The 17,904-nt window shown below is 42.5% G+C and overlaps 1 protein-coding gene across 1 annotated transcript; it reads left to right on the top strand.

The window, feature by feature from the left end:
- The first annotated feature begins 1,568 nt into the window (after positions 1 to 1,568).
- uri1 (URI1 prefoldin like chaperone) lies at positions 1,569 to 10,102 on the top strand. The gene is made up of 11 exons (XM_030054061.1): positions 1,569 to 1,970; positions 3,758 to 3,792; positions 4,501 to 4,579; positions 4,828 to 4,963; positions 6,246 to 6,337; positions 6,452 to 6,515; positions 6,711 to 6,906; positions 7,114 to 7,339; positions 7,532 to 7,683; positions 7,824 to 8,064; positions 9,079 to 10,102. The coding sequence occupies exons 1-11, from the start codon at positions 1,899 to 1,901 to the stop codon at positions 9,268 to 9,270; spliced, it is 1,485 nt and encodes a 494-aa protein (XP_029909921.1). The 5' UTR covers positions 1,569 to 1,898; the 3' UTR covers positions 9,271 to 10,102.
- The last annotated feature ends 7,802 nt before the right edge of the window (positions 10,103 to 17,904 follow it).

The following is a 17,904-nucleotide window of genomic DNA, read 5'->3' as shown; positions in this document are numbered from 1 at the left end:
AGCTCATCTTTGCTGCAGCAGTTTTTCTGTCCACTGTTTACATCTGACCAGCCCTCAGCATTTACCCAGAGCACACCGGGGGAAGAGAGGAGCAGCTGCGTCAAGGCAGCCGCGCTCAGTGACGCTAGGGTGGAAACTGAGATGACTGGGCTTCAAAATAAAAGACACTACAGTAACCTTAGAGAGGGAAGAGGAGTCTTGAGAGGATTTGAGGGCTTTAAATTGTATTAAAAAAAAGAAATAAAAAAAGAAATGAGGAAAATCTTTTCACACTTGAGTAGACATTTATATCCACTGACACTTTTGCTTTGTGCCAGCAGGCTAACTGTTTGGGTGAACAATGGGTGAACAACAAAATCAAATGCAAATAGTGTGCAGTTCTATTACATTTACACTCTGTTCATCATTTTAATAATAATTAAAGCAATTTTCAATTTGGACCTTATTTTCATAGATTACACTGATTACAGCTTGAAGCTATAATCTGGTACAGTGCACCAAATGGCAACATTTATGTTTGAACTGTACACTGTCCCTTGTAAATAAAATAAAATTGAAATTGAAATCTCATCACTTGCTTTACTGTAAAAACTTTTATTTTCACAACACCATACAGATCTTACATCCAAAGTCTGATAATTACTTGCTTGCTGTTGCCTATAGTTTGACTGTAAGCTCGCTGGCAAAAACAGTCGGCGTTATGTGGCAGTGTTTGGTAGGCTGTGATATCTGCTGGGCTGCACAGGATCACAAAGTGGAAGTTGTACTGCCACTAATAAAACCAACCACATCCACAAATATCTACTGCAGTTAGTTTATGAATGATTTGAGATCCATAAATTCAGGTAGTGTTCAATCTGGGCATCTCAGCTGGTAAGAAATACATTCAAAGAATGTTTTCAAACTGAAGCAACCAAATTCCAGCATGAATGTGGCGAGCAAAGGAAACCTAGTAGCCTAACGTATAAAGAAAGGCAAAAGCAAAAGCAAAAGGCTACAGTTCTTGAGGTAAACAAAAAAATTGACCATCTGCATCTGTCCTCATTAAATTTTAGATATCTACCAAGAATGCTGACATGGCAGCATCAAAACTTAGATGGAGTCTACCTGATTTTCAAATCAGCTGCTAGGCAACAGATATAAATGCTGCTACATGATTTTGGCTTGGGTATCGGGATTTCCTAATCGGAGATAAGATAGGACTAAGTAAGATGAGATAACGTTACAAGTAATGAAGTTCAGATTTGATTTTGTAATACAAATTTAGGGAACATTTTTCCTAACTAAGATGTTTCTGTAATACGGCCCTCGTCAAAAAGTAGAATAAGGCCGAGATTGAAAATAACCAGATCTATTGATAGCTTGTGCTGCTTTCACACTGTCACACTGTAACAGGCTGTTCAAAAACCCGCAAGTCACACCTTTAAACAAATAATTTCATTGTAATTAGGAGTGTAATGGTTCAACCTATGGTTTCACTTTGGTTTGATTTGTTTAATAAACTTTACAGGCCACACGGTCGAGTTTTATTTTGAAAAGCACATAGCGGAAGCTGTATCTCAACACGGCGCGGCTTGACTCTGGTTTGAGGAGCATGCATGGCGCAGGGACGGTGAGGAAGAACCAGCTAATCTGCAGTTGCAGGACTCCTACCAACCTGGATATTTTCTGAGATCATGCGGAAATCCTGAAATGAGGCTGTGAGATGCTCTCGCTCCTGAACGCGCGGATAACCACACGGGCCCCGCTGATGAACACGAGCAGATCGGGTCTGAGGAATACCTGCTGCTGCATTCATAAACACTTCTTTAGGACTCACAGCAACCCCTGAGCTTTGTTTTGGGGTCGCAAAACATTGCCTTTTCGTTTGTGTGTGTGTGTGCGTGTGCGTGTGTACAATGGCCGAGAAGGGCAACAGCAGCACGGAGCAGCTGGTGGGCATTGACAGGCTTCGAGAGGAACACCAGAAGGTAATTTTGGTGCGGGTCGGACTGAAATAGCTCGCTGGCTACCTGAACTGGCGGTGCTGCGGCTGCGGGACTAGCCACGCTCTCCTCACACACGCGGTGCACCAACCAAGCGCTTCTTCTTCTTTTTTTTTTTTTTTAGACGAGCTCCACTACTGTACTTTCATTAAACATGAAACCCCCAGTGTTTGTGCCCTGATGTGTTGTGGCTGCAACGCTGCGCACTTTCACTTTGGAAACCAGTTTGTGGCGACCCGTTTTCGAGAAGCTTCCGTCCTTGCAGCCAGTCACATGTCCAAGTTCTTATTAATGTGTATCCGGAAATCTGGTTTCGATTCTCATGAATGGACGTGTGATTGGCAGGCTACTAAAAGTTTTTTTTTTTTTTTTTTTAAACACCTTGCTGTAAACCTCATTTTTCCAGATTTGGGAGTTTGAGAAATTACCATAAAGTTCTGTTTATTCAGCTAAGCAGATGAGGTGGTTAAAGTTACATCATGTCATTTTAGTGTCCCCCACTAATGCACATTAAGCCAGTAAACTCAAATAATTTTGTTTTATTTGTCACCCCATCTGACAAGTTTATTTTTGGATATAATCACAACTAAGTGCATAGTTTAGGTGCAGCCAGGATAGTGGGGAAAGTGAAACCTCTTGTTAGAAGAGCACCGTCTAATAAATTTCTTTCCTAGTCATCCTCAAATGAATCAATGCTGAAGTTACACTGCTCCTCATTCTGCTGGGGAGCCCCGAGGAGCCCCTCCTGGACTTCTGGGTGTCCCCTTTCCCCACTTTGGAAGCCACTTGTTTACACCTAAACACATGTGACAGTGAAGGGGTTGTTGCCTCTGACCCTGACCGCTTAGCATGCAGTGGGACTGCATAGCTGTGTTTGTGTTCTTCACCCCACAGGGCCCTCTGTTTGCTTTGGTGTGTTATGTGTCAATGTGGAAATCCCCTTAACTCAGCCAAAACAGCTAATTTGTGCTGTGGTTGTGGATTTACAATGCTGTTTCTCAAGAAGGCCTACAAGGGAAATGAGTACTAGCCTGTTATTCAGAGATTGTGTCTGAAATGGTAAAATACACACTCAGTGGTCACTTTATTAGGTCCACCTGCACAATCTAATCCAATCCAGTCCAGCTGTTGCGCCATAAATTTTACTTTTCTGATGGCCATAATGCTCAGGTTGTCTTTGTGTCACAGTAATAGAGGTGTTCATTCAGTTCTATGTTTGGCATTGAGCTCATAGTTAGTGCTGCTGTTGGACTGGACTGCATTTTATTGAGAGGTGTTTCCACTATTCTGTCCCCCTCATGTGAATAAATAGGGGAGGACAAAAAATTAGAAACACCTCTCAATATAATGTAGTCCAGTACAAAACCTCTGCAAACTACAACTTCAATAATAAACATAGAATTAAATTTACAAATTCTCCACAGTGTCAACACAAACTAAACATTATAAATTGTGTTAAAAAGTAGAATTTATGGCAGAGCTGTTGCATTGAGCTGCATGAGATTGTAAAGATGGACTTGATAAAGTGGACACTGAGTGTGATTAGTCTACTTCAAATCCAGCTGTTATACTTGTCTCCCCACAATTTGCAGTTTTGTTCATCCATATTTGTTCCTTGTCTGTGTTTTTTTTGTTTTTTGTTTTTTGTTTTTTTTGCCTTTTGTGGTTTGTGTTTTATTTCTACCATGAAATGCTCAACACAAGCGTGTGTAGGACGCCGTGTGCAAGCATGTAATTCATCTTTGTTCATATTTATTTGTCCCCAAAAACAGGTTGTGAGAGACTGTGAAAGTCGGATTCAGCACTGGTGAGTGTTGTTAACAAAGCATCCATCCACTCCCTGTAGTTTGAGCAGCCACACAGTGTTGCGGTTCTTTAGCCTTTGCTTACATTTGCATACAGAAACGGATAATGTGAAACCTTTGCAGAATTCTTGGTATGACACCTCGCCGTAAAAAGCGCCTAGTCCAAACAGCTTCTTTCTTAGAAACAAAAAAAATGTTATATGTAAGAAAAGTCAGTCAGTATGTCATTCTCAGAATTTAAAAAAAATCTTTGGAAAGACTACAAGACTTGGCATTGACACTTTGCACTTGGTTGAACTTGAGCGTTAAACGTATGAGACTAAAGTCAATTTTAAGAAAGGAGTTTAGCTCTTACACTTTTATTTACACACACCGTTTTTTTGTTCTGCTTGTTTTTAATCTGTATGGAAGAAGGCATCATCTTACAGCCCGCTTTTGATGAACCACTTTTTGTTAATTGCTGTGCTGCTAAGAGCCCATCCAAGGTTTTCACTTTGTAAATATTAATGATTAACAGCGCCATCTTGAGGCTGTTTGGGTTACATCACCGCTCCCCTGGCAAGCAGGCCCCCCTCCAGCAGCTATTGTTTGTTTTCAGTTCTGTTTTACATTTCCAGATGAATCAAAAAAAAAAAAAGGGTTCAAAAGAGAGTTTTTGCATCAAATGAAAAAAAAATTTTTTGGCCTAACAAAATGATTGGTTTTTGCAGGAATAAAGTATCCGGCGACTATGAGGCCCTAGCAGACCGCCTCAAGACTCTCCCAGATCAACTTTCTTATGATATCATGGTAAGTGCCACCAGTAGAGATGAGATCCTGTTTTTATGGTGCCAAGCTTCTATGACAGAGTATCCAATGGCTGCAAACCCTCAGACAGTAGGACAACTTGGTGTGTTGACCAGACTGAATTCCCACAGTCAGTGGAAACTTGTGCCACCAATACCGCTAGACTCTGCAAAAGCTCATCCTAAAGACTTGTCATGCCACTTGCTTTTCTCCTTCTTTCCTTGCCTTTGCTCGTCCCTGTGCTGCAACAGGTGCCGTTTGGCCCTTTGGCCTTCATGCCTGGGAAACTGGTGCACACCAACGAGGTCACCGTGTTGCTCGGAGACAACTGGTTCGCCAAGTGTTCTGCCAAGCAGGCTCAGAAGATCGTCGATCACAGGATGAAATGTGAGTTTGCCTCGGAGACGATTTTTTTTTTTGCTTCATAGTGGCTCGCCTGATGAAATCCCCCCGTGCATATCTCTTCCTGCCCCTTTCGCATGTGACAAAATTGGATGTTGATGTTGTCTTTCAACACAACCGGCTTGCAGGCTCTTCTTCATCCAGCAGAGGGTGCTGCCGCCTCAGATCCAAATAGCTCTCTGAAATACCCAAAACAATCACTGGAGTGTAAAATGGCCAGAGGCTTGCCATCATGCGCCACAGAATTTTGTGAAAACTTGTGCTCTTGTTGTTTTCATATCCATGCTGTGTGCAGCTAAGATGATACTCTTCAGGTTTTTCTCTAGGCGCTGTGTAGGCACACGTTACATTTATACAACTGCAATGATGCTCATGATAAGTAATGTGGAGAACAAGAACATACACGCTCTACATGGGTGCTTTATTTCACAAGTGATCATCAGGGTCGGACATCGGAATACGCATTTTCTGCTCCATGCATTTATAACATGACTTTGTACTAAATCCTGTGATAGAAAAAAAAAATCCTTAACCGTTTTTTTCTTTCATGTTCAGATTTAAATTCTGTCCAGAGTCCCATCTGAGCAACATTATTAAATGTCAGAAGTCTTTCAGGAAGTTTTTCCTGATGCAGGCTGTGTCTGGCCACATTTCCCCCGTGTTTTCCACGCTGCTCATTCTCTGCCTAAAAATCTTGAATATCAAGTCAAATGGGCCTAAGTAACGATCTCTGATGTGAACATTATTAGAGTGTTTAGTGAAGCAGAAACATGCTGCCACAGCCCATCCACAGCCACCCCCTCCCCACATCCCCCCACCCCCCACCCCCCTCTCCTCTGACCCTGCCCACCCCGCTATTACAGAGCTAAGTGCTGTAATACAAACATAGCTGGCTGAAATGTGTCAGACAGCGCCTGAGTTGTCAGGCCTTCTATGTTTGACCTTTCCTCACTTCCAGTTGACGCACTGACTGGAGGGGCTGGCAATCGCCATGGAAACAAGGGCCCTGCGCTGCTATTAGTAAAAGGGCTTAATTGTTGTGAAGATTTAATGATCCGGAGTAGTATTCAGGGCAGAAGATATTATGAACTGTTTGTGTCATCATTTTCCATTTTTTCCCCCCACCAACATGTTAGGGATGTTAACTCTTCAGCAGCTAATTGTCTTTTCCTTTTTGTGCAGTTTTTTATTTTTTAAATTTCACGCACATCTATCTTCCTAACCTCCGGTGAGACTGTTAAGATGAAAATGCACCTGTTTTCTACAGATGTGCAGCGTGAACTTGATGATCTGCACCGGACAGCGAAAAACTTTGAAGCCAGAGTGGGGTTCGTGAAGGAGCTAGAACATGTGTCAAATGTATGTTGCATTACTTTGAATGTCTCTTTATAAAAAAAAAAAAAAATATGTATTGTATATGCCATAAAAAGGATCTGCACGCCAACACACTTGCTAACTTTGCTTCCTCTTTAGAGTGAAGGAGGCTTTGTTGACATCAAAGAGGAGGTTGGAAACAATGAGGCTGTTGTCACCAAAGGTATTTTTAGTCATCTTTTCTACTGTCCTTGTTTCACTTTTACATGCGGTGGATTATGCAATCAAACAAATCATACCGAAAGGCACCGAACAATTTGAAGCTATTATTATTCTCATTGGCCACTGCGGAGTTCTGCATCAGTCTCGGTGCATCGCTTTAACCTAAAGAGGCTCGCGGATCCGTTTGATTTAACAGGAAAGCACAGAATAGCGCACAAACCCAACTCCAAGCCCAAACTGGATGCCGTGTTGGATCTAGACGAGGAGAAAGGGGAGAGTGGAGGAGAGAGCGGAGATGAGGGGAGCAGAAAAGGCATACTGACAGAGGAGGAGCTGTGGGCCAGGCTGGACGAGCTCGAGAGACAGGAGGAGCAACAGGATGAGCAGGACAGGTACGTCATCATGTCTTTGTTCATCACCTCATGTATATAAATATAAAGCTTCAAAAAGTTTCATCACAATGAGACTTAGTCTATTATGAGCTTTCGTTTTTTTATTGTTTTGCATTGTAATTTTGAGATATCTTCAGCATAAAATTTTGCTTGTTTTCCTGCTGGAGTGAAAAAGTTGAAATTGTCCCTTTTTATAATGTTTTTCAGGCTGTCTGACACTGCTGACACAAACGGCGAGGACACGTCTTCTTCCTCTGAGGAGGAGAAAGAGGGCGACGCTGCTCATCCGGTGAACGGGTGTCCGAAGCCGAGCTGGACGTCCGTGCCTCACAGCAAACTGCCGCCCAGCAGAGACATGATAGAGGAGGAAGACGAAGAGGAAGGCAGCTGTTTGCCCACCATCTATTTCTCTCACACGGTCGAACCCAAGAAGGTCAGTGTGACCGCTCGCTGGGAAACCTCTGCCGAGTTGTTTTTGGCCTTGGAAGTCGAGGAAAGGATTCTCGGCCTTTTCGCTGTCGTCCTCTTGCTTTTGCAGCCTGTTTCTGTTTTTTTTTCCTGTGGCTTTTCTTTCATTCCTTCCCTTGTCTCATCATCCATCACCGATCTCTGTGTTTCTCTTCAGGTGAGAATAAACACGGGAAAGAACACCACGCTGAAGTACAGTGAAAGGAAAGAGCAGAAGGAACATTCGAAGAAGAAAAAGAAAAACGGCCACAACAACGGTCACTCTCATCATGAACTTCACAAAATCACAACACCAGCCGACATCTACAGGTAACATCACACCCCGCCCACCCACACATGGGCTGTACAGCACCGCTTAATGACATAATAAGGCTGGACGGTTCACATAGGTGGCCTTTAGGGTCGCTGTTTTCTGATTGGTGACGCCGGTCGGGTGCTGTTCTTGCCAGGTTATTTGTGGATGTGAAGAACGGGGAGCCCATCCCGAGAAAGTCCATCTTGAAGTCGCGAAGCCGAGAGAACAGCGTCTGCAGCGACACCAGCGAGAGCAGCGCCGCAGACTTCGAGGAGCGGCGCATCATCGGACGCAGCTTCAGCCACGACGAGGCGACGCACAGCGACACCAGCGACGGCATCACGGAGGAGGACAGCCCCACGGCGGTCCCGCTGCACCCCGCCAGCCGGTTTGAGGTGAATGCTCGGCGCACGTCACGGAATATCACAGAATCTGGATCACCTCGATCAGTAATCAGTAATGAGTTGTACGCCGAATGTAAAATATATTTTCTATGCTCATAATCTTGAAAATAAGACTTTCCAGCAGGTTAATAAATAGTGCTGAAATTATAAGTTGATTAATCAATCAGTGTATGGACAGCACATGTTTTGATAATAGTTTTGATCATTAATTAATCATTTTAGTGATTTATCGTTTAAAATAGCAAACATTTGTTGGTTACAGCTCCACAAATGCTAAAGTTTGCTTGCTTTCCTCGATTTCGTATCATTACAAATAGAAACCTTTTTTTGTTGTTTTGTTTTGGGGTTTTTTGGCTTTCGGCTCTGCTAGATGGATCCACCTTCCAGGCTTGTCAGACATGCGATGGAACAGCGGGCAAGCCAATATGATAAAAAAATAATCTAATAGTACAACAGTATATAAGCAACAAAATACATAGAGTAGCCATAGGGCAGGGAAATGCATTGTACTTTATCAATATCATGATACAAGACTCACCATAGTTTTAGTTTTAGTGTTATTTTTTTATTTGTTTCTACCTGCTTGGTCATCATACCAACATCATAATAATTGTCATAATAATCTTTACAGTATTCATCATCACAGCCATCATAATAGTCTTGAATATTGTCAGTATTGAGTTATTTGGTCAAAGATATTGTGACTCCATTTTCTCCCTGCTGTCCAGTCCTAAATAGACATAATGACAGCACTCGGGTGAACGTCTGTTGTCATTATCGGGGTCATCACAGAAACAACACCCAGCGTGGGGAAGTCAGTGTCGTCTTGGTCACCATGGACAACAAGCAGGCGTCGGCTCCTGTGAAAATATTTAATCTAATTCCTGGCCCACTTTTTCACCAATGATACTGCACTTTTCCCACGAGTTCAGTTCCGATTAGGCCAGTGTGGTCATGGGAAGCCAAGTTAATGTCATGTTTTTTTTGTGTGTGTGTGTTTTCCAGGCGTTTTCAGGCACAGTGGTAGAGAAGGACCCGATGCCCACGGTGGTTCCCCATCTGACCATCGCCCCACCAGCTCTGCCCACAATACTGGAGAGGAAACAGGAGGAGGTGGCTTCAGATGTGGCTCCCCCGGCCCAGGAGCCCCCCAAGAGGGTGTCAAAGTTCAAAGCCGCCAGGTTGCAGCAGAAGTGACCATTAAGGAGCAAACAATAACTCCTTTTTTTTTTAAAACGCCGTTTTTTTTCTATGACTGATAAACTGAACAAACCAGAAACTGTTTCTCCTTTGTCTCAGCTTTCTTCAACTCTTCTTTTCACTCACTTACTGATCCACTGCTTTAACCAGACAGGCTTTCTATAACTACCTATGATTATTCTGTGAGAAACATTAGCAATGTTTAGAAAGTTAGCCTTTTGCGTTCTGGCTTCACCATTACTCCTCCTCGTGTGTGCAGCACTGCTTCGGTGAGCCCCAAGCCTCCATAGTACTTCAGTTCAGAAATATACTGAATAAAAACGTAGTTTATTTTGCAAAGTACCGGCACTGGTCCACCTCGCTGTAGCGCTTGTTTTGTGGTGGCTGTTGTTCTTCCAGTGTCTTACATGTAATGTGACAATTGCAGCGTTTACCTGTCTGCTACTTTTCTGTTGATCCATGACATTGCCTGCTTATGGTAAGACAATAGGCTTTGCCACATGAATTGCCTTTTTTTTTTTTTTTTTTGATTATTCAACAGGATCAGCTGCTGGCTGTCATGTTTTTTCTCGACCTGCGTATTGAATGTATGTCCCCTCTGTCAGCACATTTATGTTAGAAAAGAAAAGATAAAAAAAAAAAAATGTTGCAAGCTTGAAGGAAAAAATACAGGACTTTGGCTACTTGTCTTGTTTCTTCTTTTTTTGTCAGCAGTGTTTGATCTACTGCACAGTATGTACAGTAGCCCCTACACACACTCATCTCATAATGTTTGTCAAGACATTATCCAGAGACTTAGATGGTTTATTAAAAATATATCCAACAGGTTTTCCTTTCATACAAGTGATTTTTTTTTTTTTTTTCATTTAACTTCTGTCAATTGACAGTTTGGAAACATCACTTGCATTCAATTTTGCTCCCCTTTGACCGTGAAGTTGAAAGGAGCTTCCCTGTCCTGATTGCATTGTTTTGGACATGATTTTGATTTTGGGCAGGGCAACTCATACACACCAGTGTACTGCATCTCCAAAGGAGCTTTAATTAAAGCTGCAGCTTGTGAGTTAAAAGGCTATCACTCCCCTTTTTGTTAAATGGTGAGAGTGCAGGCCTCTGATAAGGAGCTTTTAAACTGGTCCTGAGGTGACTCTTTCCCCTTCCCCCCTCTCTCTTCATCAGGATTATTTCTCCAGTATGAAAATCCAGGTAGCATGAGACAGATTAGCCAGTGCTTAACATGGTAGCGTTGCGTTGGTGAGACATAGATCAGTGGACTTATGTGGGTTAAGCTGAGAAGGTATATGCTGGAACATAGGCAAAAGTTACATTTCAAAGAAATCTTGAATGCAAAATATGTAATGGGCCGGAACACAAATGAGATCTACACTTCAGGGATTAAGAGGGATTTTAAGAGTTGTGTGATGAAGGACTCAAGCAGGTATTGTTGTCCAGACAGGTGCTCGGGCCCGAGGTAGAGGAGCGAGCGAGAGAGAGGTGCTCTTAGCTCCAGATGTCAGACTAGTGGATTAAACAGCTCCATGTATACTTGCTCAACTGCTATGTTAACCTATGATGTTATACATCCAGCTACATACACACATCAAAGCATCCTCATACCTCACATAGAGCATGAGGAAAATCCATCAGCGCTGACTTTTTTCCTCACGCGTGTCTCTTATAAACTTCAGTGGGGAGAAGCAAATGTGAGATCTCAAAGTTCTGCAGCATCTCAACACTTCTGACACCCCAGAACAGTGTTTAGGTTACTCAGATTTCCATAAATATCCTTGGTGAATCAAAGTACAGTCAAAATCATATGAGAAGGTGAACGGTGTGGGAGTACAAACTATTGGGTCATTGCACGTTGGTGAAAAAATTTGTAAAATACATTTAGCCATCTTTGACAAGAAATATTAACTCCTAATCTGTATGACAGCCAATAATGACTGAGATCCTGAGAGTATTTGTAAAATAATTGAGCTTTTTTTTTTTTTTTTTTTTGATAAGAAAACAACTTTAATGACCACCAATCCTAATCTGCCAAAAGACTTGATCCTCTAAAATGGGGGATTGAGCATGAAAAATAAAAAGTTGATTTGAAAACCACGTCAAATTTGGGTCTGTCTGCTTGAACTTTAACCTCAAAGTCATGGAGTCAGGTCACAATTCAATGCAAGAAGAAAGAGAGAAGCGAAAGACTGAAGCTGGAACTGTCCAAATATTTTTAATGTAAACCATGGCACGGACTGCAGCGCCTACCATAACAAAACCCAGTGGAGGCTTTTTTGGTTGGGCTTTGCTTTATTTTGGACCTCTTTACCTCGCAGACTGTGCATTGCAGAATGTGTTAACGGCGTGTGCCTGGAGCGCATGCCATGCTCTTATTTGGAGTTGGATAGCTTCGCCTTGTTTTCCTGGAGGATAATCCGCAGTGAGGGTCAGCAGGATGACACAAGTGTGACAAGCGTCCATTAAGCTTTCTTAACAAGAAACTTCAGCCCGGTTAAAGTGCTGACTCACAGAGGTGACGGGCCACTTCCCTCATGTGAACCTCAACTGTTGCAGAAAGTGACACTGCTGCGTTGTTCAATGCAATCTCCAGCATGGGCAAACCAGAAATAATTTGGGGGAAAAAAGACCTAAATTTCCATGCAATCGCAGCTGAACATTTTATCAAGGAATAGATTAAGGAGCGTGTGTATTCAAATCCTAAAAATTCAAGACATCATCAATATAAGTGAGAAAGACTGACGCATCCATACACCCTAGATCATTATTCATTATGTGCATTCGTGGATCACTGTTCTGTAATTTTCTGAAAGTACAGTAATTCAAATTTGTCACATCATTTTCCCTGTGATTGTTTTATGTCTGTCTCATGCTTTCACGCCGCTGAACTGCACTTCGAGGCCTATTTTTTTTTCTTTTTCTCTTAAAACAAATATTTCCCCCTCTTTTTATGCTGCTCCATATTCATGTGAGGAGAGAATAAGCCGCTCTGTTTGCTCTGTTGCGGCCAGAGCCATCATACTATTCTCAGGGATTTTCACATGACATAAGTGGTGCTCCGCAGGTAGCTACCTTACCGACTAAACTGATTAGATCTACACGGGGGCTACATTGATGAGGTCTTGGAGACGCCTGTGCGCCTTTTACGCACGGTGCCAGTCTATTACACTTACACACCGGTGGCCAGATGAGGGAGACATACGGCTTCGGGACATGTCGAAGTATCCCGAATAATTTTAGAAGATTTCATTGCCTCTTACTTGAACTGGAATTACTACAGGAAAGCACGCCGCTGCAGACGTCTGACGAATGCGTTTTACAGCCGACGTTGGTAAAAACGACACTACAAGGGAAATATGCGTCCTACGGCTGAGCGTTTATGATAAAGCGTATACATACAGTCAGTCAGTCATCCAGATCAACATTTCTCTCCGCTCAACTCCAGTTGTCACTTCATATTTCTCCGCGTCTCGGAGCGCCCAGGTAAGAAAATAACTGTTACTTATGAGGATTTACTTTAGTTATTTATAAAGTGAGTGAGCAGGAAGTTTCGGACGAGTCGGTTTCTGAGAGACATCTATTGCTGCATCTGTTGTATTTTTTAGTGAAAAGTGGCCCTAAGTAATGGCGAGGGGTAAAGGTAACAATATGGAAATTCACTATATAATGAAACAGTTTCTCAGCAGAACGTAGCCAACAGCTCGTGTGTGTTTCCGGTACATTTCCTCGCACACAGATTTTATTTAGCCGAATTATGTTTAAGTGGAAATGTTCAGTAATGGACATCTTCTGCTATGTTTTTATTTGTCCTTTCCATTACACATTAAGTTTTTTTCCCCATGATACCCTGTTTACTCTTCCTTACAATTTAGAAGCATAAAGTCCTCATATGAAAAAAAAAAGCACAATGTCTGATTCACTATATTTTCATATGAAATATGGATTAATCAAGTTGGATGGTTGTGACATAGAATTATGATGCAATTTGTCTGTGTGACTGTATGCAGCCTTGCCTCAGCCTGTTTCAGCAAATTAATAATGTCCTGTTTGGATGTGTATTCGTATGCCTCCACAGGTTTTGTAGGCTGTAGCTTGTAGGTATATGAACTCTGCTTATGGGTGTTTTGAGGGTTGCATTTGGCATACTTTGGATGGAGTAACCTTTTATTGCTGTCACCTGTACAGAGTGGCAGAGCTAGTTACAAAACCACCGTCACCCTCTGCCCCCCTTCCTCCTGTTTCCAAATGCTCTCCTTTGAAGCGATGATGCCCCATCTGTCATATGTGAGCAAAGAGAGACCATGCTCTGCTCTTCTCAATTACTGAATTCTCCTCTTGCCAGCTCCGGTGGGACAGGAGGAGGAGCAGGTGGGTGACAGTCAGTACGATCAATCAACATGAAATATTCAGCTTTGAATATACACATCATTTACTGCTGCTGCTGCTGGCCTCGTTAGAAACCCCAAAAAAGCAGGAGTTAGGCATGTGTTTGATGCACTTTGTAAGTGGGACCGTGTGCAAGGAGTGACACTGTTTCTGGTGAGAAACTGTGCCTCTCTGAACAGGTGACAACACCTCTTTTGATGCAATTTGGCCTATATGGAGATTGAGGAGGTATTTAAAATTACCATCATAATTGAGAGGAAATATGAGTGAGGGAGGGTGAGTGAATGAAACTGTATTAAATGTGGCACCACAGCCATTTTCTCATTATGCTGCAGTAAAATCATACGGCTTACATGACAAAGCTCTGCTTGGCAACTTTCTCCCCTGATAGAAGCACTTGTTTGAACATGAAGCACATGATTTGAATATCTGTAATCCATGCTCAAATCAACAGGCCAGATGAACTTTTTGGCACCCTCTTGCCACCACATTGAGTCGGATTTTCTCCCCAAAAAATGTCTAAGCTATTTAGATAGGCTTAAAACCACTTTGAAAAGGCAAAAGTTATTTGAGTTGGCCGTCCCTGCGGACTGTAGAAATCCTCGAACTTTTAAATCGTATCAGACAAAATCTGAACCTTTCCAATCATTCAAACTCTTCAGGAAACTTTTAATCTCATAAGTGTCTGCCTCGTGATAATAATATATCTGTGATGTTGCCTCATGAAATTTGCCGGAGTACCATGGCCCTAAGTGTTTGAGCTATGAGGCAATACAGTGAAAAGCATAGCCCCCTCATATGAGAACACAACAGTGAATAATTAATAACCTTGCTCCCAATTCCAGGAAAACAATAGCATATTGTAGGAACACTGCGCTAATTTCACTAGAGGAAAAAAAAAAAAAAAACACTCAACAGCTTCGACAAAATGTGGAATGTATTGCCGTTGTTATAAACTATGTCTAAGTGAGTTCTTATTCTGTTATTCCCGTGATTGCAGCTTTCTGTGCTTTTCATAATAGTGCCGCTGTGTTGTATATGAGCATACAGTGTTGCATGCCGTATAATGTTGTGGTGTAATGTTGTTTGCCTTTGAGATTAATCAGAAGCCATTAAATAACCCACTCTCACCTGCTGGCAGTATGTGAGGTGGAAGTGCACATGCAGGAAGCTATTTTCCACAGGCCTCCTCTCTTGGCTGTCAGCTCCCATTAAGGAGGAAGGTGTCATATCTGTAACACAGCTGAGTGCAGATGGCAGAGTGGAGGGGATGGCTCACCGATTTAAACAATGATTAATGAACAGAGATGGAAAACAAATTACATTGGACTATTGGAGGCAGGGAATTGTTTTTATGAAAATGTTAATTGTGTCTGCCAGGCTGATACCAAGAGGGGGGATGGGTGGGGTGAGGGCAAGCCAGCAAGGCAACCAAGGGGCTACTGATAGGAAGTCTACTACTCCCCAAGCTCAGATTATCAGTGTGTCTCAGCACGCAAGGTTTAATACCATACCTTGGCTTTAAGACCTCTAATGTGTCATAACTTTCAAGGTTTGGCTTTTTATGATGAACCCCACGAAGAATTGTCGCCCACCACTGCACCAATTAGCGTTATCTCTAATAATAAGTGGTTGTAAGTGACGAGAGAAGGCGCCCTGTTCTAGTTGTAATTATTGCAGGCGGGTGCAGCTGCACTACTTAGGGAGATGATGATAATTATTTTGCTTTTTTTTTTCATTGCGGGTTGATTATTTAAGAGCATCATACACTCATCAGAGTAATCAGGAGAGAGTGATTAGTGGAAATCCACGAGGCTAACAGCTGCCACATTAAACACTTGCCTCTGTTGCCAACACACAGAGGCAGAGCTCTTCCACAGGACAGAGAAAAAAGCACTTCACCTTCAACTCCGAGCCCACATGTGTTTGTTAGAAAGTCAAGGCTAAGGGCACACAGAGAATTTGAGTAAACAGAGCTCCCCATGAAAAGGCATGTTGTTGTATACCAAGGTCAATCTTCAATGCTTCAATTCAGAGTACAGGGGCGCACTGAAAGGGGAGTACAAAGTTTGATGTGGCATTTTGAAAGTATGGGAAATAAAGATAGCTGCAGTGCAATGTCCTTGCCCTCCTCCTGAATAGTCTCATATTGGAGTGAAATACGAGTAGAAACTTTGGATTGCTCCCTTGAGTGAGGGCTTTCTGATACGGCTTGTGATCTAATGCCCGATCTGATGCACAATCCAAAAGCGATTTCAATTAGAGATGTGTGCCACGGCCATGTCCGGTGCTCATGCTGTGTTGCTTGCCACTGTGTAAGGCCTGGTAAACTAAAGGCTAATTCTCTTAGCCCAGATGTTGCCTGAGCACAATCCTGGGATCCCACTGGGTTGATGAGCTCAATCAGTGAAATGATGAAAAGATGATTTTGTCCCTGTAATTACAGTGTGTAAACTACTTAGCTAGGATTGCAAAGGAAGTCATTTTCTAATTACGCTGGTACCCCGTTGTCTAATGGTGGATGTTTTGTTGTTTTAGAGAGCGGGAAAGAGAGGGAGAAAGGGAAAGAGAGCGATCGAGAGAAGGAATGTGTGCGTGCACTTGTGTGTGTTTGTCTGTGTGTGTGTGAGTGAGAGAGGGAGAGAGCAAGAGGAACTTCATGAGGGGTCTGTGCTGTGCTGCTGTGGCTGAAAAAAGACCATCACAAGGGCAAGATGGCTGCCAAATGAGAGTTCATTGAATTATCAGCCCAGTTAATGTGCCTTGGATTATGCTCTTTGTTTGTCAGTTTTTTTTTTTTCCTGTAGATGCCATAGCTTAATGAGATACTGTAAGTGGCATTACCAAACTCCTGCTGTGATTTTGTGATGACTCGTTTAATGACTTTTGTTTTAGTGCCTCTTAGTGCTCCAGGAAAGCAGGAACGTTTGTTGTTTTTCTCATTTTTGCCATCCTTTCATGTTACGCAGATACACAAATATTTAGGAATATGATATAAGTGTAATGTAAAAACAGAATTATACAAGCTCAGTCACAAGCATTGTTAAGGTAAATTATATACTAGCAAGAGTCGCATTTAGAAAAAAAAAAAAATTATGCAGCAGATGCTCGCCTTGCACTGAAAGAAATTGTACTTTTAGGGAAAGCAAAATATGTCAATATGTTCTGGACTGAAGAGGCTCCATTCTTTGAGATCTGTGTGAGTTCTGTTGGAGATGGCTGCTGTCCTGCAGAGCCCAACCATCTGATGCAGCCTACACCATGTGGATAGGTTTCTCTTGTGCAAGGCATCCCCTACGCACCACACACTGTTAACACATCCCATCGTACGCCAAAGCTTTGTTTGTGTCCAGAAAGAACAGGTGGTCTGTGCAAACAAGAGCAACTGTTTACACATTAGTGATTTAAAATACATTCTATATGCATGTGTGTGTGTGTGTGTGTGTGCGTGTGTGAGAGGGAGAGGGAGAGAGAGAGAGAGAGAGGGAGAGAGAGAGAGAGAGAGAGGAGACAGAAAGAGATGGAGTGTGCATCTCTGCATGTGCATGATCGGGGGAGTCCAACAGACAGCATTTACAGCATTTATATTTTCTTGGTCTGCCTCGTGTGTGTGCATGTGTGTGTCTGTGTGTGTGTGTGTGTGTGTGCACTATTGAACACCTTGGGGGGAAAGCTCATAAATACACTGCATGTGTGACCCACACACTAAGGTCAGATTGTCACACTGCATGCTTCCTTCAGCTCATTGTTTGACATGTAACTTCACGTGAAGCCGTGCCCTCTTCCCACTGAACGCTCTGATGTTGGTTAAACGTTTAAAAGTCGGTCACATGGCTCCACCCGTCTAGGATAAAACACAGAATTTAAAATGGAAAGGTTAGTAGCACATCTTCTGACAAAAAGAATAAAGCATCACTTTGCACATAATGAACTTCTCTGGTGCATATGCTTGATATTAACTAAAATATGCCATCATTTATTTATCGCTTGGTCTAAACCTGGACAGTGTAGAGCCAAAAACAAACAAACAAACATGAAAAACCTGGGCTTTATGAGAGCTAATAGATGCGACTTAAATAACCCCTGGTGCTCAGTGGGCTCTCTCTCTCCTGCACCACAGTGATAAGTGATTGGGCACAATGTGTTCATTTGAAGACTTTCTTTATTGAACCGGAAGTAATCACATTTAAAGGGGCATTTTTCTCAGTATCCCAGTATCCACTCAGCTGGCCAGTCTGG

This window comes from Myripristis murdjan, chromosome 6 (assembly GCF_902150065.1).
Source record: "Myripristis murdjan chromosome 6, fMyrMur1.1, whole genome shotgun sequence".
Taxonomy (NCBI): Eukaryota; Metazoa; Chordata; class Actinopteri; order Holocentriformes; family Holocentridae; genus Myripristis; species Myripristis murdjan.
This window is presented reverse-complemented; position numbering and strand designations above follow the sequence as displayed.